A 24628-nucleotide genomic window follows, 5' to 3' on the forward strand; every position below is an offset into this window, starting at 1 on the left:
CTATCTATCTATCTATCTATCTATCTATCATCTATCTATCTATCTATCATCTATCTATCTATCTATCTATCTATCTATCTATCTATCTATCTATCTATCTATCTATCTATCATCCATGATTAGGGCCTTTCCAGATGGTTGTTTAACCATGAAAGACTGATTGATCAATCAATCAATCAATCAATCAATCAATCAATCAATCAATCACCCAGATCTTAGCACTGTACTGCACACTATACTTGCCCTAAACAGTATTAAGTTGCATAAAAAAGGAGAAGCCTTGCTGCAGAGGAATAACCTTGTCCCACATCCCACGTTTGCAAGTTTACAAAAATGATTAGTACAGATGTGCATTCCTTTATGAGAGAGTGGGGAGCAGCACACAGCCTTCAAAGAACTCAAAAGGAAATAGAGAAAAGGAGAGAGAGATGGAGGAGTCACAACCTGGGTGCAGTTCTGAGGGAAGAGGTTAGCACTACTATCCCGTTTGATGGTGTAGCGAGGAGCATAGCCTAGAAAGCCTTTTTAAAAAGGATGATATTCTTATTAATGGTGGTGGTGGTGTTGCACAACTGTTCCTCATTTCATGTGATATCCCAGGCATATCTAACCAGTGTCCCCGGCATGCAGCCACATTCTACGGAGCATTCAAAATTGCAGTTAAGTTCTCATGGGAAAAAAAGCTTAATTTTGCTACAGTAAGCAATCACCACTTTTCCCAGAAGTAAAAATGTATTTCACACCAAGTTTTATCTTCTGGAAATACATGTTGCACAGGATCCAGAAGTAACAACTCCACAATTAATATGTATCAATTGGAAAACACCATTTGGAAGCACCATGAAGCTATACGGGCTGCTTCTCTCTCACAAGATATTTTCTAAAAATTGCAGGTTCAGCTCTGTAGATGGCATGTCATTCCGCCCAAGCCTGATCTTCCATGTTGAGCAACAGCCTCCTGGGTCATGGATCTTCATGTGGAATTCCCCTGAACCCTTTCGGACATGCAGATCTTGCCATATCTGGTTCAACTTCCAGATGATACCATCAGAGTATTAAAACACCATATGCCTTTCACTATCTATTTTGCTGTTGCTGTCCTTTATCATTGCTGTAGGTGCAAAACTGCCAAAAGTCTTTCCCTCTGTTGAAAATGAAGGCAGTACTCTGCATTATTTGTAATTTGCGTTGCTCTACAACACACAAGGGGCTCATTGCTGCTCAGACATAGAGCTTATCCTTGCCCATTTCCCCCAGCCTGAGCCGTGTAGATAGACAATGGTCTGGAAGGACCACAGGGTTGATCCAAGTCTGATAATGGCTTTGGTCCTGATGATATTATTATTATTATTATTATTATTATTATTATTATTATTATTATTATTATTCATAATTAACTCAGTGTTACTGGCAGCACCATCACATGCAGTCACTGTGTCTGGCATAATTTTGCTGATGAGTGAGGGTAGTTTTTGAGTTCAGTTGACATGTAAACTATTTGGAAAGTGAGGGGAGGGATGGGTTATGTGCACAAATGGGCTGGATCATGCTTAGGGTTACTGGTATGCTTCAGCATCAGGTTACAGCACCATGACCCCACAAGCCAGAGTTCCTCTTACTGGAGGAACAGTTGATGCATCATTTTCATGCACACAATTGATTTCATCGAATGGGCATGGCTCATCTGACCGTCCCTTAAGGACCATTATTCTTCTTCCATCAATGATACTCTGTGAGATGGGTGTGTCCCCTCTATGGCTCCGAAAGGCATTCTAATAAAAAGATAAATTTCCTCCTTGCGATCTTGGGCTTTGGGTGTTCCTTACTCTGGGAAGGGATTTAAAGCTGTCTGCCAGACCCGTGGGCTGTTAAAACAAGACAGTGCCACAATGCTGAGCTCAGGCCTGCAAATTCCCCCCCTCTTCCTCCTCCTCCTCCTCCTCCTGTTGCTCACAGCGATGGAGCTCGGCTGCTCTTTTACAGAGGAGGACAAGAAGTTACTCGTGGACCTGCACAATCAGTATCGTGCTAAGGTTTCCCCTCCAGCTGCAGATATGCTGAAAATGGTAAGTGAGCCGTGGGCAGCCCTGGACTTTGCTGTAATGTGGGGATTCAGAGACTTTCTGTCTTCTTGCTCAGAATATTTCTCTGGAAAGAGTGACTTTGTTTGTTTGTTTGTTTCTTTAATAAAATGATTGTTTAGAGTTTCCCTTTCTTTTGTGCGTCTGCATCTAACTAAGTGACTGAAACAAGTAAGTGCAAAGCTTTTCAGTTCTAACTGAAATGAGCACCTAGACTGATTTTCTCTGTAGATCTCCATGGTGTACTTTTACATGCCAAATATTTGTTATAAGCACTGTGATCTATTTGTAAGGTGTTCTGTTAACTTCAGAAGCCTGTTTCCTTAAATGAGTTTGAGCTTTGTAGATACCCTAGCACTAAGCATTTCACTGCAGCTTTTCCAATGGAAGGATCACCTGCATTTTATCAGCTTCCTGTGATGAATTAGTATAAGTTAAAGAAGGCAGCTTGGACCCAGCCGCCACAATTCTGTGCCTGGTTATGATATCAAGCAGCTTTGTCGTTTTGGGGCAAGTTCCTTTTCCTTTGTTCCCTCCCACCCTTATTGTTTGTACTGAGAGTGCACAGCTACTTGGATCGCAATTCTACCAGAGCATCATTTGGACTTCTATACATACTGAAAGAAAAAAGAAAATAAAAAAAGATCAGGCTGCACATTTGTAACTCATTAGTTTCAGGGGACACAAAACAGACCTCTTCCCTTTTGGTTGTGCTCCTGTTGCAGGAAACTCGGCACTCAGACATCACTCTGGCATGGCTGATTACAAATGATTCTCCTTCCTCCAGCCCAGCTGATGGTAGCACCATTACTAGTGAGACCCTGTGTGTTAACATGGTCATCTAGTTTCAACAGGAATCTATTGGATAGTGCCTGTGCCATCATTGTTGACAAGATCCGCAACACCTACTTCTACCCATCTCCACCCCCCACCCCCCGCTAAAAGGTTTCATTTTAAATTTATTTCTTCATTGCTGGGCTTATTGCTTCAGCTTCTCCTCCTGTGATGGTGATTCAGGTTTGTTTAGGTTCAGGAAATGGGTGGGAGAACTCACTGCTTACCTGCTTTGCAGTGAAAGCCAAAGGACCGCCACCTGCACGATGTTTTGATGGAGAATGCAATTTATTGGCGGTAGGCTGGCTTGGCTGGGATGTCGAGGGCCTGCTGATTGGACATTTTAAATCTGAGTCCTGCCTCTTTGAACTGGAGGCAGAGGGAGGAACAAGAAATCAGGCTGTACTGAGGGAAGGCTGGGCAAGCACAAGTGAGGTGAGAGAAAAGGGGTTTCCCTGTCTTTTGGGGGGCAGGAGAAGTGAGTAAATGAATTGATTGGGGGGTTTGCCAGTGGGAAATGTGGAATTATAATTTTTTTTGGGGGGAATGATCCGGATAATTAATGTTTGGGGCTAGAATTGCACCTCTGCCTTGTACTTTTTGTGATCTTCAGTAAGTAACTCATCTGCATGTAACCCAGACCTCTTAAAAGTCAAAGTAGATGGAATATGGGAGGTCTGTCAACTGATTTCCCGAATATTGACTCTTCTTGAGATTTATAAAGCAACTGTGGGGAGGAAATCAGAGCCGCAGTGTGATTGGGAGGCAGGTTAAACTTTGCTCCTATGCCTGTAACTAAATCTAAACTGCCGTCCTGCCACTGGTATTAGCCATGGGTGGGGAAGGGTGTATAGGCAAGCCCTTCCCTGGTGCCTGCATTTAAGTGTTGACCCATTGGGATCTCCCACATCACATCTAGGATGGCTCCTGCAGTGGCTGGCCAAATGTGTCTGTGATGTTTTCAGAGAGGACGTGGGGGAAAGAGCACGTAACTGTATGCTGCCTCTGAACTTAGCTATCCCATTTAGCTAGCATAGCTGGTAGGTGATGCTTCCATGGCTGGAGCAGGTAGGAGAAGCTTTGGAGGAACCTGGGTGATAAGAATGGCTTAGCAAGGTAAGCGGGGGATGACTTTGAACAGCATCTCTTCTTGGCAGCAACGGCTGCCCCCATTATGATACAGTTTTGTGTACAGATGACAAACCCTTTTTTTAAATATAAAAATTAACCCAAAATTAGACTCACATTGAATGTGAGTGATAAGTGATGGGATGACAAATGATCACCAGCCTTACTTGGGTTTATCACTTTTCTCAGCTTCTCTGTGATGAGATTAATCATACAACGGAAAGCAGGTCCTTAGATTTGTGTTGGCTAAGCAAGATATGCAACGATCATGTTTATTTTATTTACGGCATTTGTACCCTGCCATTTAGCCAAAAAAAAAGTTCTCAGAGCTGCTTACGAAAATCAGTACTAAGACAGAGCCTGCCCTCGGGCTCACAATCTCTAGAAAGGCATGACACACAAGGAAAAAGGGTTGAGGGGGAGGAGGGAGAACACACACTTAAACATACAGCCAACAAAAATACCTTCAAGAATAAACTGACGCTTAGTTACTTTGTTGTTGTTGCTTAGTGGACCATATTTGCTTGGGGCAGATTCACACACAGGCTAAAATTTTACTACACGTTTTTCCCCCACATGGTGACTCAGAGCTGAATATATGAACTGTCTCCTGTCATTGCAAAATACTGGAAGCCATGGCAGACGTCACCTGATGCTTCAAACATACATGAGTGGGTGCCTTCTTTTAAGCACAAGTGTATAGGTACAATATGAGTTAGAAGTTCAATAAATACTGAACTAGTCGGAAAAACAAATTTTAGCTAAATGCTGTTGAATTGTGAAATATGCTGGCTTTATTCAGCATAAAAACCACTTTTAAAAAGACATTTCAAGTGCATTGTACGTCTTGGGCATTTCTAGGCTGATAGAGATGGATTTAATTTTATTTCACTTTTATACCTCAGCTGTGCCTGTATTAATCTTTTCATGGTTCTTGTACATATGCATATCTTTCTGAAATACTGCAATTGTTTTCTTTAAAAATACTGAATTTTCTGAATTGTACAAGCATAGCCATACACATCCTGATACGTCTGATACTTTAAGGAGGCTGGAGCTTGAGATAAGATCATGTAGTTGCCTGTTGCAGGATGCTAATAATACTTTATTTTAAAAGTAATTAAAATATTCTACATCACTTTTGGGTGGCTTTAGAAGAAAAGAAAATACAATTCAAAGCAATAACAGAATTAAGCCAAACTTTTAAAACCAACATTAAAATAATGTCAAAACCCAGCCAGAATAAAAATGTTTTTACCCTCGTTCCAAAACAAAACTCACCAGGGATGGGGGCAGGTCTAACCTCCCCAGGTCTAACCTCCCTCCATAATCAGGGTGCTGCCACCAAGGCCCTGTCCTATGTTTTCACCAACCTTCTGGTGGTGGGCTTAGCTTTTCCCAAAAAAAGCCAGCAGATGAGCTCCACTAGGTGTCTGTGGTGAGTGACTGTAGGGGTGCAACCGAAACACAAAAAGAACAGCTCTGATTGAAGAGGATAACTAGTAAGAGTCTAAAACTTTTTAGAGGTTTTCTAACCTAGTGCTCTTCCAAGTGTTAATGGACTACAACTCCCATCATCCCCAACCACTGGCCATGCTGTCTGGGGCTGATGGAAGTTGGAATCATGCAACATCAGGAGGGTCTGAGATTACCCATCCCTGCTGTAAGAATTCTGCCAAGAACCATTCATAGCCCTTTAATTAGATATGTCCTCCTGCAGTTGGTGTGTGGGTATGTGGTTCTCTCAGTAAGTGGAGCACAAACAGTAATGGAGCATGGAATGTGGTGTGCTTTTTCCTTAAGTGATTTCCTGTAGCAGGTCATGGATTTATTTATTTTTAATGATAGCCCACCTTTCCCTCTGTTCTTGAGCTCAGATCAGCTAACAACAAGACATTTAAAATAATACCCTGTCAATAAACCAGACCCATAATCAGACAGCAATATATAATCAATCTCGGCGGAACGATAGCTAGAAAAACATCTGTCTTCTCCTAAAAAACCACATTTAGCCAGCTGGTGGAATGCATATAAAGATGGGACTGGACAGATCTCAGCAAAGACATTTCAATGCATTGGTGCCATGACTGAAAAGACCCTGCTTCTTGTACCCACCCATCCCATCTCAGTTGTGGCTTCTGATGTCAACCAGAAAATACTGGAGGGAACATGCAAAGAAAGGCAGCTCTGCAGTACCTAGGCCTTGTAAGCCATTTAAACCTTAAGGTAAGAAGTAGTAGCTTTAAAACTGGAAGCAGTTGCAGATCAACAACTACCAGAACAATATGCTCCATCTGGCCTTCAGCAGGACGTTGTGAAAATGTGAATAACTACTCATCTGGACAGACCCTTTGGCTTTTTAGTGGAACAAAATAAAATGTACTGATGTGCATATATTTTGTTTCACTTCTGGCCTAAAGAGTGGGAAAGACCTGCTGATGTTGTGGGGCTGCTTCCAAGCTGAAGGCTTTTGAGATTATCAGGTGTGTCTCAGGAGTCACATGTTTGATTATACTTGCAATACAGATGGGAATGGTGCTGATGGCTGCTAGTCCAAAAAATGAATTATCGGGTTCTGCTCAGATGACATGGCAACCGTGGGGCTTAAACAATTTCAGTTATGTCAGCCCCTATGCTATACTTCCTAGATGTATCCTATGTGGTAGTACTAGTACTAGTATTATTAGTATTAGTATTAGTACTAGTACTACTTCTGGAAATGCTCCTTCTCTCTATTCAATATGTGGATGCTAAAAGCTACCTCCATCTGCTTCAGGCTTCTCCCTATGGTTTCCACCCCCCTTTAACATCAGAACTTGCGGTCAGTTTCTTCTGTTCCCAACCCCTCCCCCCTTCTCTGAAGTCACACTTTTCAATTTTGTTTGGATCAGCAGAACTGGTTGCCTTGGAAATTTTTATATATACATTAAGCTATGTCTGCCAAACTATATTCTAATGGAACAAGAAAACCAGCTGTTGGATCCTTATATATGGAGTCTGGCACTAGTTCACGAAAAAGGGAATAATAAACTCAAGCTGGACCTGCCATTTCAGCCCCTCCCAAAAATTATGCAGAGGGCTGCCCCAGAGGGGGAGGAATTAGTGTCCCAGGAACTGACCTTCTGTTCTTCCAACCTTTCAAAGCTATTTTGATCAAGAAAAATGAGAATGATTGCATCACAGACCTAATAGTTTTAATGGTAACACCTTCTCCCCAGAAAACTATAAGCTAGACCAGTGGTTCCCAAATAGCGAAGTACTGTGGGCCCCTTGCTTTTCAAAAGCCAAGCCATGGACTCCCTACTTTTGAAAATGTTTTTGTTATGTGAATGATGCCACAGACCCCCAATTGGGAGCCACTGAGCTAGGCTATTCTCTCCAAGGCCCCCAAATCTGACACCCTTGTTTGCAAATGGCCAATTGGTGTTGCCTTCAGCATTCTGGGCTGGGCTTATCTTTTAGCAGTAGCAGTAGGACCTTTCATTCCTTTTCAAAATTTTATTTTTTCACCACCACAGAAGGTGGCAGCAGACCTTCCCTCTTGACCCAGATGCCATGTTTGTTACCATAGAGTCTGGTAAATTGAAGGAATTGGGCTTGGAGACAACCTTGGTAGTTTGGAAGACCCTTCTCAAAATGTGCAGCCAGCCTCCCAAACATAGCTGTCACCGTTTCCCTTTTTAAAAGGGAAATTCCCTTATTCTGAATAGGATTCCTTGCAAGAAAATGGAAAAGTTGACAGCTATACTCCCAAATCTCCATCTTCTGCTGCCAGCACAGATCAAAATCCAAGTGTGAAGTCCACCTGACTTAACTGCCTCCTGCAAGCGTGCCAAAGCTTTCTCCAGGATCAAAAGGGGAGGGGTGTCATAATATTGTTTAAGTGAAGGACTTTCAGGTCCAGGGCAGTTGTAATGGCCAGTGAAAGAACTGCACATTCTGTAATACTCTGTGCTACTGTATTATAGCAGGCAGGATGTGAGGACATGGCAGGCATCTGTGGTGGTCTTGGAAAGGCTCATAGGTGCTAGGTGCTGCTATCAGCACTGCATTGTGGATAACCTGCATTGTGGATGCAGCAGCCAAAACAGGAACATAAGGCAGGCATAGGCAAACTCCGGCCCTCCAGATGTTGAGGACTATAATTCCCATCATCCCTAGCTAACAGGACTAGTGGTCAGGGATGATGGAGGGGCGGAGTTTGCCTATGCCTGACATAAGGCAATGGGGGTGGGGACTGTGGGCCTAATTAAGGAAGTTGTTTTCTCCAAACCATGCCCACATATGACTATCATATATAACATCAGGTCTTGTTTGAAGCCAAATCAATCCAGGTTTGCACTTTGAGAAACAACCTGTGAACCGAAATGCAGCTAGCCTTTGAAATTTGCACATATCTGAATTTTGCTATGCAGTTCACGAAACAGTTTTTTAAAAATAAAAATGCATATATTAGGGGAAAGTGTGTAAAAATGAATATATTGATGAAAATAGCACACAAGAACGCACGAGGTTAGGAAAAAAAATGCTTGCAAAAATGTGCACATTAGTAAAAAAATAAATGCATATAAAATGCGTATATTAGGAGAAATCTGCACCAAAATGCTGATGTGTTGTTTTTTTTAAATCTTCAATTGCTGCAAAATGTGGAGAACTGGATTTAAGCAGTGGCGTAGCGTGGGGGGTGCAGGGGGGGGCCGGCCGCACCGGGCGCAACATCTGGGGGTTAGGGTTAGGGGGCGCAAATCCACGGGTTAGGGGGCACAAATTACTTGCCTTGCCCCGGGTGCTGACAACCCACGCTACGCCACTGGATTTAAGACTGGGAAAATGAGGAATGGAGAGAACCACAATTGAGAGAGCCTTCCATCCTTGTAGCAGAATGAGGTGGGAATGAAGTGGCAAGTTCTAAAGCAGTCTTTGACAACCTGGTGCCCTTCAGATATTTTTGACTCTATTTCCCAACAGCTACAGCCAGCATGGTTCTGGTGGCTAAGCTTGATGAAAGCGCTAGTTCAGAACAACTGGAAGGCACCAGGCTGATGAAGGTGGTTCTGAGAATGGGTTATGTCACTCCAGACTAAAGGTCGAAGAACCACTTTTTACAACAGATCTTTGAATAACCAACTCCCTGCAAATAAAAAACTAGCACATAAAGAAACTTGAACTTATACCCTGACAGGCTACCTTTTTATTGGCAAGAAGTTTTTGTTTTGTTTAAACTTCCACATGTTGATGCATTCAGAAATGGTACTTTCCATGAAGTGATGTAGGTTTGGGACAGGAGAGTCCATTCTAGCAGCTCAGATTTACCGTTCTGCTGTATTTATATGCTAAGTCTCCATGTATTCCTATGGGAGTTTGAAAATTCACATCTGCAATGCAGGACTGTGAAAATTCCTATTCTGCTTCTATATGTGCTCCTTGGCATCCTCAAAAGTCATGCAACAAAAACCTCCCCACAGAGGTGTGTCTGGCATCTTCATTACACATGTTTTGGCAAATGCTGAAAACACACCCCTTTATCCTGGCTTTTGACCCTTGAGAGGCATATTTTTAGGACCCACCTTGTTTCTGTGTTTGTCAGCTGTTTCAAGCTGTTTTCAATTATTGTAACCTACCCTGGGACATTTGGGTGAAGGCTGGGCAATAAATTATAACAATAAAATAACAACAATAATTATCAATAAAAAGACTAGCTACCCTCAAAGCGACCTTCAAGAGAAGTTTCCTGACCTGCTGCTGGATCCCACTTGGGCTGAATAAAGTTCCAGCTGTTTATTTAAAAACCACAGGAGACTCATTCTCTTAAATGCTTTGATTTACTCAGACCTTCCTCCTTAAAACTCCACCAAATATTACAATAAAATAACTATGGGGAACTTAAATCTCGCATTGACACCCACCAAATGAAATATCAACATAGAGAACATTAAAACGTTGTTGCTGTTGGCGGCATCCATCTGTCTCAAGAGACAATGGAATGCACTTCCGGGGGTGAAGTCAAACCACTGAAAAATCATAGCAGCACTGGAGTGACCGCCTGAGGGTGTGTGGAGGTCCAAAGGGAAAGCAGAGCAATACGTTTGGCACCAGCTTGGCTGCAGGAATTGCTAGAAGGAGGCATACAAGGCACCATCCAATCGTCTTAGAGAACCTGCTCCAGATTTGTGCAGGGTTTACACCAGGGGTCAGCAACCTTTTTCAGCCGTGGGCCGGTCCACCGTCCCTCAGACCATGTGGTGGGCCAGATTATATTTTGGGGGGAAAATGAACAAATTCCTATGCCCCACAAATACCCCAGAGATGCATTTTAAATAAAAAGACACATTCTACTCATGTAAAAACACGCTGATTCCCGGACCATCTGAGGGCCAGATTGAGAAGGCAATTGAGCTGGATCCAGCCCCCGGGCCTTAGATTGCCTACCCCTGGTTTACACCTTAGTCTTTTCTTCTCCCGGAGATATCCCGCAAAGCAGCAGAGGTTTGGGATCAGAGTTTTCTTTCTCCAAAATTCACATTGAGGTTACTGTAATGCACTCTATCTGGAGCTTCCCTTATACTTGATCCTGAAGCTGCAAGGTAGTACAGGGCAGGGCGGTTGCTCACAGGAGTGTGACCTTTTCTGCATATATCACCTCTGCTCAGAGATCTGCACCGCTTGCCCATTTGCCAAATGGTCAGAATATTGTGCACAGTTCTAGCTGTTGCCCCTCCGAAAAGGATATTGTAGGACAGGGAAAGGTATAGATGAGGGCAGCCAAAGTGATCCAGCAGCTGGAGCAGCTCTCTAGCAAGGAAAGGTTACAATTTTTGGCACAATTTAGTTTAGAGAAAAGTGGGGACAATTTAGAGGTGTATGAATTCATGCAAGGCTATTGTCTGCATGTCCTGTTTGTGGACTTTTTAGAACAATCTGGTTGGTCATTTTGGGTCACAGGATGCTGGACTAGGTAGGCCCTTGGCCTGACTCAGCAGGGCTCCCCCCCCCACCTTCCTCCACATGGTCATAGTCATACAATTCCATTGTGCATTGTTCTAGCTCTGTGCTGGGATTCCCACCCTTCAGTCTGCATTGTTTTGTAGAACTCCCCAATCCTGCCTGTCACATTGGAAAGCCGAGAGGAAACTCAGTGTGTTGAGTTCAGCAAAACCTGCGGCCAGAACAGGGTGGGAAATTCACCATAGGGATGCTGGATTCCATGTCAAGAATAGCTTCACGCTTGGAAGCGAAGTGGAACCAGGACCATTTCTTCTCTGCCTCCACCAAAGCAAATCTCTCTCTCCTCCTGACCAAATAGATGACACACCATTCCTTGCGGCAAAGGGCTCGATCCAAGATGTCTTAGAGGGGTGGGCCTCAAGGCTGTCTCTTGCTTTTGCTTGACTGTTTTGGATGGCAGCGCAGAAGCACTGGCAGCTCCTTTGAAGAAGAAGAAAACATTGCCTCAGTTTTGTACTGTAACCTTCCCTAACTGCACTCTCTTGTACGTAAACTCTCTCTGCTCTTCCTGCTTAGCAACTGCTGCTGCTAAAGTAGCCTGTGGAGCTCAGCTGGATAAGAAGGGACTGTCTATCACAGCACTAGAGGGATCTGCTGGCAAGCAGCTGTTGGTCTCTGTTAAGTAACAAGCTTTCCAGATGTTTGCATTGGCTCTGGCCAAGCACAGCTGTTAAACTGGGCATGACTTTATCCTCACAGCAGGGAGGAGTTCTGCATATTTACTGTACCTTCCTCTTAGCAGGGTTGAGAGGGAGAGAGGGGGCTTTGTACCTCAGCTCTGCTACTGGCCTCCGAAGCCATCCTGCACCTTACGCCAAATGAGGTGGTAGGCTGTGAGAGTCCTGGATGGCGGCCCTCTCCCTGACGTGCTAGATTACGACATCTGGGAAGCATTTTTTCACGCTCCTCCACATAAAACCCTCACGGAGGATTTCAGAAACAACTGCCCTGTGAGGAAGAGCAGCAAACAATCTGCTCAGGGAGTGGGAAGTGGTGGAGTCAGCTGCCCACTGCACCAGGTCTACCTCTAGTGACAGGAGTGATAAGAAGCTGGCAGGCTCCATCTGGTCACCCAGAAGACCAAAGCCTCACCCTATGAAGTCAGCAAATTCTGGCTGACCAGGAAGGTTGAGTCACTAGACTATTTCTCTGGGGTCTACAGGCCTGCCTTTTGAACTCCGAGAAGCCCCTTTTCATCCTAGCTGGCTGTTATAAGATCTTTTGTAACATTAAGAATGTTGTGCCTTGCTTTGCTTGTTTTTCCTCTTCCCTCCTCATCCCCTTTTCCTTTTGTGTCATGAAGGCAGAGACGGTGCCATTTTTGTTGACATAAACCACTCTGGGAGCATTTCTGGCTGAAGAACAAGCCATAAATGCAGTTAATAAATAAGTAATTTTTTTTAAAAAAAACATTTTTTTGTAGTTAACTAGCTCATCAGAGTGAGGACAGCACTAATTTTGATTTGCTGGTGTACTAGTTTATTGCAAACCAAGAGTTGGAGCCTTAAAAAAATGTAATCTCCAACTTGCAGTCTAGAGTGTCTGCCCCATAATTTTAGCTCTTCATCCTGCTTAATGTTTAAAGCTCCCTGGCTTAAAAATGTTTTGCCACACCTAAAAGAGCCAACTGAACACCAATGTTTTGCGACTTTAAATTTATTTATATAAATGAATATACAGTAATCTGTAAGATTGGGAAGCATCTTGTGCTGTCTGTGGTTCAACCGTTTCGGCAGTAAAGCAGGTTAAGCGATGCTGCAATATTTTCACTATGGATATTGCAGACAGATTTGCCTTGGACAGGTATTTGCAAAGGCACCTGAAGTGGTCCAGTGTTCTCCAAATAGCCAGAAATGATTGCGATTGTGCCTTACAGATGCCTTGAACCACCCAGAGGTCTCTAAACAAGTGTGCTGCTGCTGGAGACACTAGCTAATTAGGAAGGGTACATGTGAAAACCATTTATAACTGAAGCTGGAAAAGCTACCTTGAGGACTGACTCCCATTTTTCCTTCTGATGACAACAGCTCCCTCGCCTTGGGCTGAGCTCCAGGCCTTCCTATTGCTAGGCTGGCCATGCACGCTGACCAAATTCCAGTGGGAAGCACTCCTGCGGTTGGCCTGTATGAGAAGCCGTTCTGCGTGATGGTGATGTCCTGCTTTGTCCTAATTTCAGAGCTGGGATCCAGAGCTGGAAGCCTTTGCCAAGGACTACGCAACAAAATGCATCTGGGAACACAATGCGGAGCGTGGACGGCGAGGCGAGAACCTCTTTGCCATGTCTGGCGACCTGGATGTGAAGATGGCGGTAGATGAGTGGTACAACGAGTATGCCTTTTATAATATGACAACATTAACCTGCCAAGAAGGGCAGATGTGTGGTCACTATACACAGGTATCTGATTATATCAGTGGTTTTCAACCAGTGTGCCATAACACCCCGGAGTGCCTTGAATGATGGTCAGGGGTGCCGTGGGCAACACAGAGGGCCTCTGTCCCTCTTTCCTTCCTCCCCTTCCTCCTCTGATGCCCTCTCAGGTCTCTGCCTCCCAAAAGCTTGCACAGCTGTTTGTTGCAGCAGCCCTGGCTACAAGCTCCGCAGGCAAATGGTGCCTCTGGGGCTGGTCAGGGGGTGCTGGTTGCCAGGAGCTGAGGCAGCCTTGGAGTAAGCAAGCAAGCAGGCAGGCAAGGGAGCCCAGCCCTTGCTGTTGGGAATGGACAGACAAGTCCCAGGTCCCTGTGGGGCAGTGTGTTTTTCTTTTTCCTTTCCTTCTTTTTTGTATTTTATTTTATTTTGAATAATGAATGGAATAGATGTTATATTTAATAAAATTAATGAAGATGGGGGTGGGGGGAGACCAGTCCCAGGCCCCTGTGGGGCAGTGTGTCTTCCTTCCTTCCTTCCTTCCTTCCTTCCTTCCTTCCTTCCTTCCTCTTTCTTTCTTTCTTTCTTTCTTTCTTTCTTTCTTTCTTTCTTTCTTTCTTTCTTTCTTTCTTGCATTTTATTTTATTTTGAATAATGAATGGAATAGCTGTAATATTTAATAAAATCAATAAAGATATGGGGAGGGGAGACAAGTCCCAGGCCCCTGTGGGGCAGTGTGAGGAGGCACCTCTCTTTGGGGTGGGGGGCAGCTCAGAGACCAGGGGTGGCAGCAGCAGCAGCGTCTGCCCAGAGGACTCCCAAGGAGAGGAGGCTGAGGGAACCCCTCTGAATTATGTCATCCTGGGAAGAGCTGAGGGTAAAGCCTGGGAAATGGTATTAGCCATGATGGCTGTGTTCTACCTCCTCTGTCGGGGGCGATGTGCCTCTGCCAGTTGCTGGGGATTCACAAGCACTTCTGCTCTGCATACAGGCTTCCTGTAGGCATCTGACTGGCCACTGTGGGAACAGAGTGCTGGAGTAAATGGGCTATTGGCCTGGTCCAGCAGGATCTTCTCATGTACAGTGGTACCTCGGGTTAAGAACTTAATTCGTTCTGGAGGTCCGTTCTTAACCTGAATCTATTCTTAACCTGAGGTACCACTTTAGCTAATGGGGCCTCCTGCTGCGCCACCAGCACACGATTTCTGTTCTTATCCTGAAGCAAAGTTCTTAACCCGAGGTACTATTTCTGGGTTAGCGGAGTCTGTAACCTGAAGCGTATGTAACCCAAGGTACCACTGTATATCCCCATATCGTTACTAAAACGAGCAGACTCTGTCGTGATGGGGCTCCATTCTTTGGGTCCAAAAGGTGGAGGGTATCTTGGCTTCGGTTTTAATTCGTCACTGAGATAGCAATAAAGATGTCACCCACGTAGTCCCATGGGCTGTGATGCCATCAGGGGACCAGTGGCTTCCATACAAATGCTTCAAGACTAGGGTGGCAATATCTGTCAATTCTTTTTCTGACTGCAATAGCAAACAGAACTTGCTCTTCCTTACTTCTATAGGTGGTCTGGGCAAGTAGTGAGCGTATGGGCTGTGGGACGGTGTTCTGCGAAACCCTGGAATTCCTGAATGACACCGACATGCATTTGGTAGTCTGCAACTATCAGCCACCGTAAGTTTCATTTTGTTGGGGCCGGGGTGTTTTTTCCTGAGTTTTTTTTTTTTGCCTGGCTGGAATGTGTGCTTTGAACCATGTTGATTCTTCCTGCTTGTGCAGTTGCTGCAATTTATTTTCAACTGTTTTTTATGTTTTATTTTACATTGCTGTGAGCCGCCCTGAACTCTTCTGGTGAAGGGTGGGTGGTAATACTAAAAATAATGCATAGTACCAAATTTCCCAAAACTATGGCAGTGGCAAGAGGGTGCCCCCCTTGGTCTTAGCAGATAGGGAGGTCTGTTATGGGAGAAGGCATTTCACCAAGTGTCCAGATCCTAAGCCATGTAGGGTTTTTAATATCACTACAAGCACTATGGGTTTACAAGTGAATCTCCCTAACCCAAACCCAGATGCCTTTTGCAATTTGCAGTTCTCCTAATTTTGCAATGCAGTTTACAGCCAAATAATGCACAAACTGAGGTTAAGTGTACATAAAAACGCATATTTTAGTGAAAATAGCATATTATAGAAGGGAAAGTTGGTTTACAAAAATGTGTACACTGAGCAAATTTAATAATGTGTACAGTGGGAGAAATGCTCATGAGGACTTGGTTTTTTTTGGTGGGGGGGGGGAATCACAAGCTGATATGGAAGTGTGAAGGACTGATGAGGAGGAAAATGAGAAACTGAGAAAATCTGAAACTGACAGATTCATCTGTTTCCCCCTCCACCCAAAGCACAGTAGCATATTGACAGTCAGTACAACTCCTTCAGAACTGTTGCATTATGTTCTTGGCAGCTTGGCTGCAGAGTTTTGCTGTTCTCTCATCATTGGGGGGGGGGGAAGGGTCATAGAATTTATTGTGAACAAGGAACTATAGCAATGATAGTCCAAGTGGAGCCTTCCAGTTATTCCACTCCCATCAAGACCAGGCAGCATGGTAAGAGATTATGAGGGCTGCTGCCCATCATTATCTGGAGTAGGTTAAGTGGGCACCATAATAGCAATAGTTACAGATCAAGGTAGCGAACAGTTACTTGGATTTCATTGTATGTGTACTTCTGACAGGAGTTAACAGGTACTGTAATATACAAGATAATGAAGATCCACTTCAGGAGTCAGCCTTAGTTAAACTGCAGTTACTCTTGGCACCAGGTTTTTGTATTAATTCCAGGATTTACAGAGCTGTGATGCTGCTGTTTCTGAAAATGGGGTCAAATTGGTCGGTATGTTCCCGATGAACTTTGTCTTCTCTCTGCCTTCCTTTACCTCATTTTAAAATGGCAACTTCCAATCATCTTCATAAAGTCTACTGGCTGTAGAATCCAGGACAAAAGAGCCACAAACAGGCACCAAATAACTGATGCCTTTTGGCAGTCCCTCAAAGCATCCTCTTTAGCTGAGCTGGCCACCTTCCATCTTCCGAGTGAAGCTGGGAAGGTAGTTACATGCTGGAGAGATGAACTCTTGGCAAAAGCCATCAATGGTGATCATAGAGTGTTCTTAGGTGCAGCTGTCAATGTGAGGGAGCAACAAAATGTTATGAAATTCTTATTTCTATTGTGTCAATGCTCTCCTTCCTTAGGGGAAAGGCCTAGTCCTTTTTTGAGTAACGCCTGGGACTTTTCACTTCCAGGGGGAACATAAAGGGACGCAAACCGTACAAGGAAGGGGCTCCATGTTCCATGTGCCCAGATGGCTATTCCTGTAAGGACTCTCTCTGTGGTAAGTGAGTGGAACTAGAGGAGCCAGCAGAGAAGGTGGAGAGCTCCTTATCTGCACCCCAAATTAATGCCACTCAGGATTACTGTGAAATAAATTTCTACTGGCTGACAGGTGCAGATTATCCAGCCGCCTAGGAGTGTAGTGATTTCCTTGGCTGCCTTCACCCAATGATTATCCTTGTCAAAGCTGTTCTCCAACAGGAGAAGTAAATTCCTTCTTCCCTCTTGTTTTGCTGCTTTGCCAAGGATGGGCAAAAATGCTTGGAGGAACAGTTTCCCTTTCAGCTGCAAACACCTGTCTCCTGCCTTCAGTGCACCACCATTATACACAAGGACCTGCCAGCATTAATCCCCTTCCTCTCCCAAGGTGATGACAGTGTGTTTAAAATATGCTAGCTTCTCTTGTCCTTACCATAGCACCAGGAAGTGGCACTTTGGCTTATGTGAATTCATGCAGCACACACACCTTGAGTCTATGCACGCTAGAGGTCTTAGCCCTTATTGGTCCCCAGATGGATGGTTATGTCGCTCCATGCAAACATAGGCCATGTACTACACCTTTAAAGCACATTTGGAACAGATTCTTTCCCTCAAAGAATTCTGGGCATTGAAGTTTATGAATTGACCATTGGCTGCCCCCTAATGCTGCTCCATCTGAAACAGACATCCTCACCCTAATAGTAGGGATGGCACTGCAAGCCATGACATTCCTTTCATGCATTCTGTCTCCGCTTGGGGTGTCTTATGTCTTGAGTGCTATGCTATATGGCATTTCACTGAGTTCTGCCCAAGATGTTTTTGCACCTTTGGGAGAAAATTCAAATGACATTCCAGTCCAAGTTGTGAAGAAATGGGTGGCAATGTGCTGCCCTTTAACGGCATCTGGAATCTGCTGCCTGTGACCCTGGCCACACTCAGTTTCAAAGTAGGGCTCACCTTCTTTGCAAAAGTGAAATATCAGCCTTCTGTTCTCACTGGTTTTCTGGGAGGAGGGTGTGGCTTTGTGCATCTGTTTGCTGATTGTTCTGCTGGTCTCTCTTTTCCCCCACCAGAATCCAGTGTTGACATGGGAGACGCCACCGCATCTCCTAAGCCGGAGCCAACGGCTGTCTTGACTGCAAGCCCAGCTCTGCAAACCACACCAGATTCAGCACCTGATACGCCAGACAGTCCCCAAACAGGAGCAGAATCTGAATCCCCAACAGCTGAAGGGCCAACCTCTTCGCTAGAGCTAACTTCAGACTTGTCAAACTCAGATGCAACAGTTTCCTCTTTGGTGACAATGGGAGCTACAACTCTTCGTCCTGCCTCCCCAGAATCAAGAACTGAAAAAGCCACTTCCGCAGAATTTCCTTTGTCTGGTGGCTTAGCCACACCTGAAGCCACCATTAAAAAACCTGAGCCACCTTCAACTCCCCCCACACCAGTGCATTCTACCCCCAAGTCACCCTTGGTCCCTAAACCTGCATCCATCCCTAAACCTCCATCGACAGGTAAACCTCCCTCCATGCCCAAACCCCTTTCAGCCCATAAGCATCCCTTCTTCTCCAAGCTACCCGTCCCAAAGAAGCCTCCCGTCTCTAAAACACCTGCACGCCATCGCTTGTCAGCTTACTCCAAAGCAATAAACAAGCACAGCAATGCTGCTCAGGCCTCTGCAGATAAGGTACCTGTTCACAACACTGCAGCCAAGGCAGCTTCAATCTCTGTCTGCCTGCCTTGCCTTGGATGCAAACAGATTAGCCACCCTGAAGAAATAAAGACTGCGCTTAAAGAGCTGACTTCCAGGTACCCCTATACTCCGTGCTTTCCCCCGCTTCACCGGTGGCAGAGGCATAGCAAGTGGGGCAATACACTTAGGAAGGCCAGGCCTTATTGGCTCAACAGTTTATAGCAGTATTTGATCCAACATATTTATAGGCTGACCCTTTCTGCCCTTTTAGTGAGTTTGCCAGTCTGCTGGGAATAGCACTGTAGCATGGCCAGTGGCTGAAAATTCTGTAGATGGTGGTACAAATCTTGCCCAAGCAATAAAGCTCTTGGGAGGTTGCAGTTTATTTCCACAACCCCCTGTTTTCACCCGTTCAGGAATGTGGAGCACATCTGATTTATTTCCCTACTTTCCTTCTCGTTAAGCTTTGCTAGGGTCAAGCATGGCATACTGTCATGAGGCCTCATTCTACCCAATGACTCACCTGTGATCATCCTCCCTCTTGTCTGTGCTCTGTGCACCACAAATGGGGGCCCTATTTATTTGCCGGACTGTGCCTGGAAGTCATTCCCAGGCTTCCCATTCTGCTTGTGAATTGGTGACAAGGTGTCTGCATTCTCCACTGGCAACCCATTCTTTACCCCAAAATGCCGATAAAAACCTGGATCTTGAAAACCTGGATAATGTAAAAAAACCTGGATCTTGAAAGCTGAACAAATTGTGCAAGATAAGCAAAGGCCTGCACACCTACTGAATTCCTTTAGCTGATCCCAAAACATGAATTTGTGCTCCCTTGGTACAGACTCTGGAGCTTTGTGGCTCAGAATACAAACAGTTGTGTTGATCAAAGAATTGGTTGTGCCCACCTGAAATGTAAAGCAAACTGATATGGCTTGTTTGTAAGGAGGATGGAGAGAAAATGATTGATTGATTAGGGAGAGTGATGTGAGTCTCTATAGAAACTCAGTGCACAAGAGCTACATTAAGCAATCAATAAATGAAGTGCAAGTGGACCAAATATTTGCATGTGAAAGTGAAGCGAGTGCCTCTGTGAGTGTTTGCATTTGTAGCTCTTCAACTCTGTTCATTACAGTAGATCTTTCTTCCATTGGAACTCTACAAACCACAATATTTTGATCAGGCAGCATTATTAAGGCTCATTCACCTCTTCTGTGCCATATGGGTATCTAAAGCTTTAGCCCCCTCTCTTCACCATTGTCTCCACTCCTTCTACCACCTGACAGGGACATAGGAAACTATAAACCAAATCAGCTTATTGGTCCATCTAGCTCAGTATCGTTTACACTGACTGGCATCGGCTCTCCAGAGCTCCAGATTTTGGGGTGCATTCCCAGCCCTACCTGGAGATGTGCTCGGATTGAAATTGGGACCTCCATGCAAACCAGATGCTCTACCACTGAGCTGTGGCCCTTGCACTTCAGAGGACTTGTTTGACTAGGCCTGCTTGCATATCAGAGATATGTATTAGACCAGACCCCCCACGATAGCTGCATTTTGAGCTTAGCACATGTGTTTTGGTAGCATGCTGCATCCCTTCCTGTTTCTGTTGCACGGAACCAGGGCAGGTTCCTCTTCTCTTCAGCTGACCCCTCTCTTACGTTTTTTCAAAGCACAACCAGGTGCTAAAGATACCAAAGATCTGCTGACAGACCCACCCAGGAAAGATTCTGAGCAGCCCACACCTTCAGGCAGCAGCCCTTTTTGCCTTTCTGTTTTCCGTTCCTGAGTACTCCCTTTCTGATAAGCCTTCTCCTTTGACACTTGCCTCATAAGAATATTTGCTCCCCATTTCCATTCTCCTATGCTACTTGTGGGACGCGGGTGGCGCTGTGGGTAAAACCTCAGTGCCTAGGACTTGCTGATCGCAAGGTCGGCGGTTCGAATCCCCGCGGCGGGGTGAGCTCCCGTCGTTCGGTCCCAGGTCCTGCCCACCTAGCAGTTCGAAAGCACCCCTAAGTGCAAGTAGATAAATAGGTACCGCTTTATAGCGGGAAGGTAAACGGCGTTTCCATGTGCTGCGCTGGTGCTGGCTCGCCAGAGCAGCTTCGTCACGCTGGCCACGTGACCCGGAAGTGTCTCCGGACAGCACTGGCTCCCGGCCTCTTGAGCGAGATGAGCGCGCAACCCTAGAGTCGGACACGACTGGCCCGTATGGGCAGGGGTACTTTTACCTTTACCTTATGCTACTTGTGGTTTGTTTCTTCATCTTGCTGTGTTTGGGGTGCGTGAAAGACAAAGGTGAAACTCTCCCCCTGTTTCTTGCTCCCCCTGGCCTCTGTGGCCATTCCAGTTAGATTAGAAACATAGGAAGCTGCCCTTTATCAGGTCAAGTCACCTAGCCCAGAATTGTGACTGGCAAGGGTCCACAGACAGAAGTATTTCCTATCACCTGCTAACTGATTCTTTAAAAGAGAGAAGATGCCAGGACAGAGCCTGAAATTTTCTGCATGCAAAGCATGTGATGTACTCTAAGGTCCCTCTCAATAGATGAGCTTGGATAGCTCAGTTGGTTAGACCATGGTGCCGATAACACCAAGGTTGCAGGTTCGATCCCTGTATGGACCAGCTGCATGTTCCTGCATTGCAGGGGGTTGGACTAGATGACCCTCAGGGGTCCCTTCCAACTCTACAGTTCTATGATTCTATGAATAAAAAGGCCTGGAGAGTCTAACAGAGCTCCTACTTCTTGGCATCCAGCCTCAGGTGTGATGGTATGCTTCTTTGTGGGTGTGTAAATGAAGGAGGAGAGATCATTTGTATGAGTCTGATTCACAAAGCCATTTTTATCAGTTGCTACAACTGGATGAAACATGATGGTGTGAGATGCCTCTTGGAGCTCAGCTAATAACTGACCGAGCTTTCTTATCATGTGACTGTTGTACAATACGCAAAAGTATATTGCTTGATAACTGACTAGCATCTCAGCCAGGTATGTGAATATGCCTTCAACTTATCACCAAGTTCAACCTGAAACTACTTGACAATACTGGAATGCTATTGTATGCATGTTTGGTTGGATGACGATTCCACTCATTTCAACTGAGCTCACTTTCCGAGTAACTGGGCTTAGAACTGCAACTCTGCATCCCACCTAACAGTGTGCATAGCTACAGGGGTACACAGAGCAACTTAGGCTGTCATAGCTACAGGAGCCAGTCTTTGCTTAGTCTGGCCCACAGTATTTGCAGCTCCCTAAAGCAGAGGTGGTGAACCTGTGACTTTTCCGATGTTGCTGGACTCCAACTCCCATCAGCCCCAGGCAGCGTAGTAAAATTTGCAGGATTGTACATCAGAACTTGCGCCCAGTTTACTGCATCTTTGCTACTTCCCTGGGTGGAATCCAGTGTAGTGCTAATGTCCTCATCCTGTTAGCACAAGGATTTCCACTTGCATAATGGGATTTCGCCCCCTCTTCTACCTGTGTGCCCCCTGTTCTGGAGCTTCTCCTGACCCTCCGCAGCAGTTTGGGGGAGGGTGTGGGACATGCATGGGGAAAAGAGCAGGAAAGCTCCATTGCACAAGTAAAAATCCTAGTGCTGATGGAACGAGGCAGTTGGATACCACCCCGGTATGGGGCCACACCACCTCCAAAGATCTGCGATCATGTGCTGCTCCTGCAGCCATTCAATATCCCATCCTTTACACCAGGTTAGCCAGTGGTGTGGTTCATAGGAGTGAGACCAAGGGACCAAGAATGCATTAGTTCACTTCTTTCCTGTAATTCTGCAGGCAGTGAACTGTACTACTGTCTCCAATCTGAGAGCAATAAGACAAAGTTCTCCAGTATCCATGTGGAGCTGGCCCTTTCCAGTTGTATCTAAGGAAGGCCTAGCAAGGCAGGCTTGGGGAACCTGTGGTCCCACAACTCTCCCCAATCCCAGCCAGTATGTCTGATGTTCAGAGATGTGGGAAGCTGTAGTCCACTGACATCTGGAGGATCATGGGTTAGGTTCCTTCTCTTAGCAAGGGCTGACTCCTAGTTTGAAGGAATGGCTGAAACATTGCACATCCCAGTTCTTTCATACAGGTCTGGCGTAGATCAGCTCTAAAGATCAGCCCATCAGTTTTGCCTTGCCTGTTGGGCACAGTCCATGTCACCCAGCAAAGCAAGATGTGTTGGTTTCCAAAACACCTTGTGGGGTGGCTGCAGTATTTTAGATGGATTTCTCAAATTAGGGATATATTTAAAGTGAGATGGCAACCATACACCTTGCCAAACCAGATGATACCGGCTCTAGCCAATGAAGAACGGAGACCAAATTGCTGGACAATTAGGTTCATTGCACGCCACATCCAGGCATTCTCCCCCCCCCCCTGTATTGCTGAATGGTTCTTGCATTATACTAACCTCATCATGACAAGCCACAGCCGGCCTAGCTAAGATCCAGTTGAAGGTGCTACTTGAAACAGAGGTCAGCAAATGTGGTGTTCTTGCTAACAAGAGTTGTGAAGACGGGATGAATTTTGAAATGGTGCAATGAAGTAACATTGTGAGGTGTGTCTTTTAATGCACCTGGAAAATCCTGCTATTAATAAATGTTCTTCTAAAAATCATTGGTCTGGAAAATGCACTGTTTTTGCTGGATGGTTGCTGGATTCTCTTGTGGATATATTGCTAGAGCTGTTTTGAAAAGGAGGGTTTGAGCTAGGAAGCAAGTGGAGTTGCCTGCCCTGCTGAAGGCACCTGAGAAGGGGAGAGTAGCTTGTCTACTAGTGCAAGTGGCTCAACAGGTGTATAGGCCACAGATCAAGGAATGCTATGTAGCATTTCCCATATTAACTAGCATCCTGGCCTCAGAGAAATGGGATAGTCAGGATTTCCTTACTGAAAAATATAGGCTCAGGACTATCTTTCCATCATTTGATCAATTGAGAGGTAAGGAAAGCATGGAAACCTAATCCCATTCTGCAACCCATCAGAAAGGAAGAATAATGAAGGCAGAAATCCTGTTCACACTTACTGTATATGGGAATAAGTCTCATTAAACTTGCTTCTTAGTGGGACTTGCTTCTTAGTAAACATGCAGAGGATCGTGCTGCCACTATAAAGTGTGTTTTTTAGTTTTGGCTGAACTTTACACAAGAAGTAATTACTGTTGCAGAAGTGCAAAAGCTACAAAGTTAGGGAAATTTCAGTGGTTATTATAATGCTTAAACAATAGTGAAACTGTGGCATCGGCGCACTCTAAATTGCATCGAACAATGGTGTTGAATGTGCACTCTTGTGCACTCTTGTGTCATTATGGTTTGCACGGCATTTCAGCAAAACCATGCCCAAAAATGGGCATTTCCTGAGTTTAGAGTCTGGTTAATTTGCATTAAAGTATGCAGAGTGCTTCTTTCATTAATATCTGTACAGTAATGCAGCAGTTGCATAATGACGAGCTAAGGTTTTTTGAGGTCACATCTTCCCACCAGCTGTTCTAACTTCTAGCCAGTAGATGGCACTGATGAAGGCTGACTGTGTTTTTAAACGGCTGACGGTTTTTAAAAAGAAGAGTAAAAGCAACACAGATCCTTGAGCAGCACTGAACAGACAGCAAGCCTGTTTCTGGCACAGATCTACAGAGACTTTAACTTCTTTAATTAATCAGGAAACTCACTTGTATTTAAGCATCAAATCAAAAGTAATGTCTTCTCACACTTGTGCTCCCACAAGCTGAAAGGAGCGTAATCTTGATGGTTAATAGGATTTAAGACCTACTGATCCTTCTCTCTTGTAATAACCATTAAACAACACAAACACACACCTAAAAGTGGGTTGTGCTGTGAGTATGGCATGTGCTAAAATGCTCGGTTTGCTACGTGTGCTTTAGTTGAATGCTACGCAGATGCCATTCAACATGCAGATTTGGACATGTGAATTACAAATACATACCTTTGTAGAGCTATTGCACCTGCTGCAGATGGATGCTGGTGATGACTGGTTAATGGTCTTCTAGGCATCACCAATATGGTGACAAAAACAAGGGTGGGGAATTTGTGGCCCACTATATGTGTTGAGAGACGCGGGTGGTGCTGTGGGTTAAACCACAGAGCCTAGGACTTGCCAATCAGAAGGTCAGCGGTTCGAATCCCTGCGACAGGGTGAGC

General features: G+C 45.0%; 1 protein-coding gene across 2 annotated transcripts; it reads left to right on the forward strand.

Moving 5' to 3' along the window:
- The first annotated feature begins 1641 nt into the window (after positions 1-1641).
- Positions 1642-23089, forward strand: PI16 (peptidase inhibitor 16). Of its 2 annotated transcripts, none has more exons than XM_081195094.1 (5): positions 1642-2066; positions 13225-13443; positions 14984-15093; positions 16716-16804; positions 17856-23089. In XM_081195094.1, the coding sequence occupies exons 1-5, from the start codon at positions 1890-1892 to the stop codon at positions 18695-18697; spliced, it is 1437 nt and encodes a 478-aa protein (XP_081051220.1). In that variant the 5' UTR covers positions 1642-1889; the 3' UTR covers positions 18698-23089. The 2 variants fall into 2 exon arrangements, with proteins under 2 accessions (XP_081051220.1, XP_081051221.1); XM_081195095.1 differs by lacking the exon at positions 1642-2066 and adding an exon at positions 11406-11532.
- Positions 23090-24628: the final 1539 nt, after the last annotated feature.

This window comes from Podarcis bocagei (genome assembly GCF_964188305.1).
Source record: "Podarcis bocagei genome assembly, chromosome: 5".
Taxonomy (NCBI): domain Eukaryota; kingdom Metazoa; phylum Chordata; class Lepidosauria; order Squamata; family Lacertidae; genus Podarcis; species Podarcis bocagei.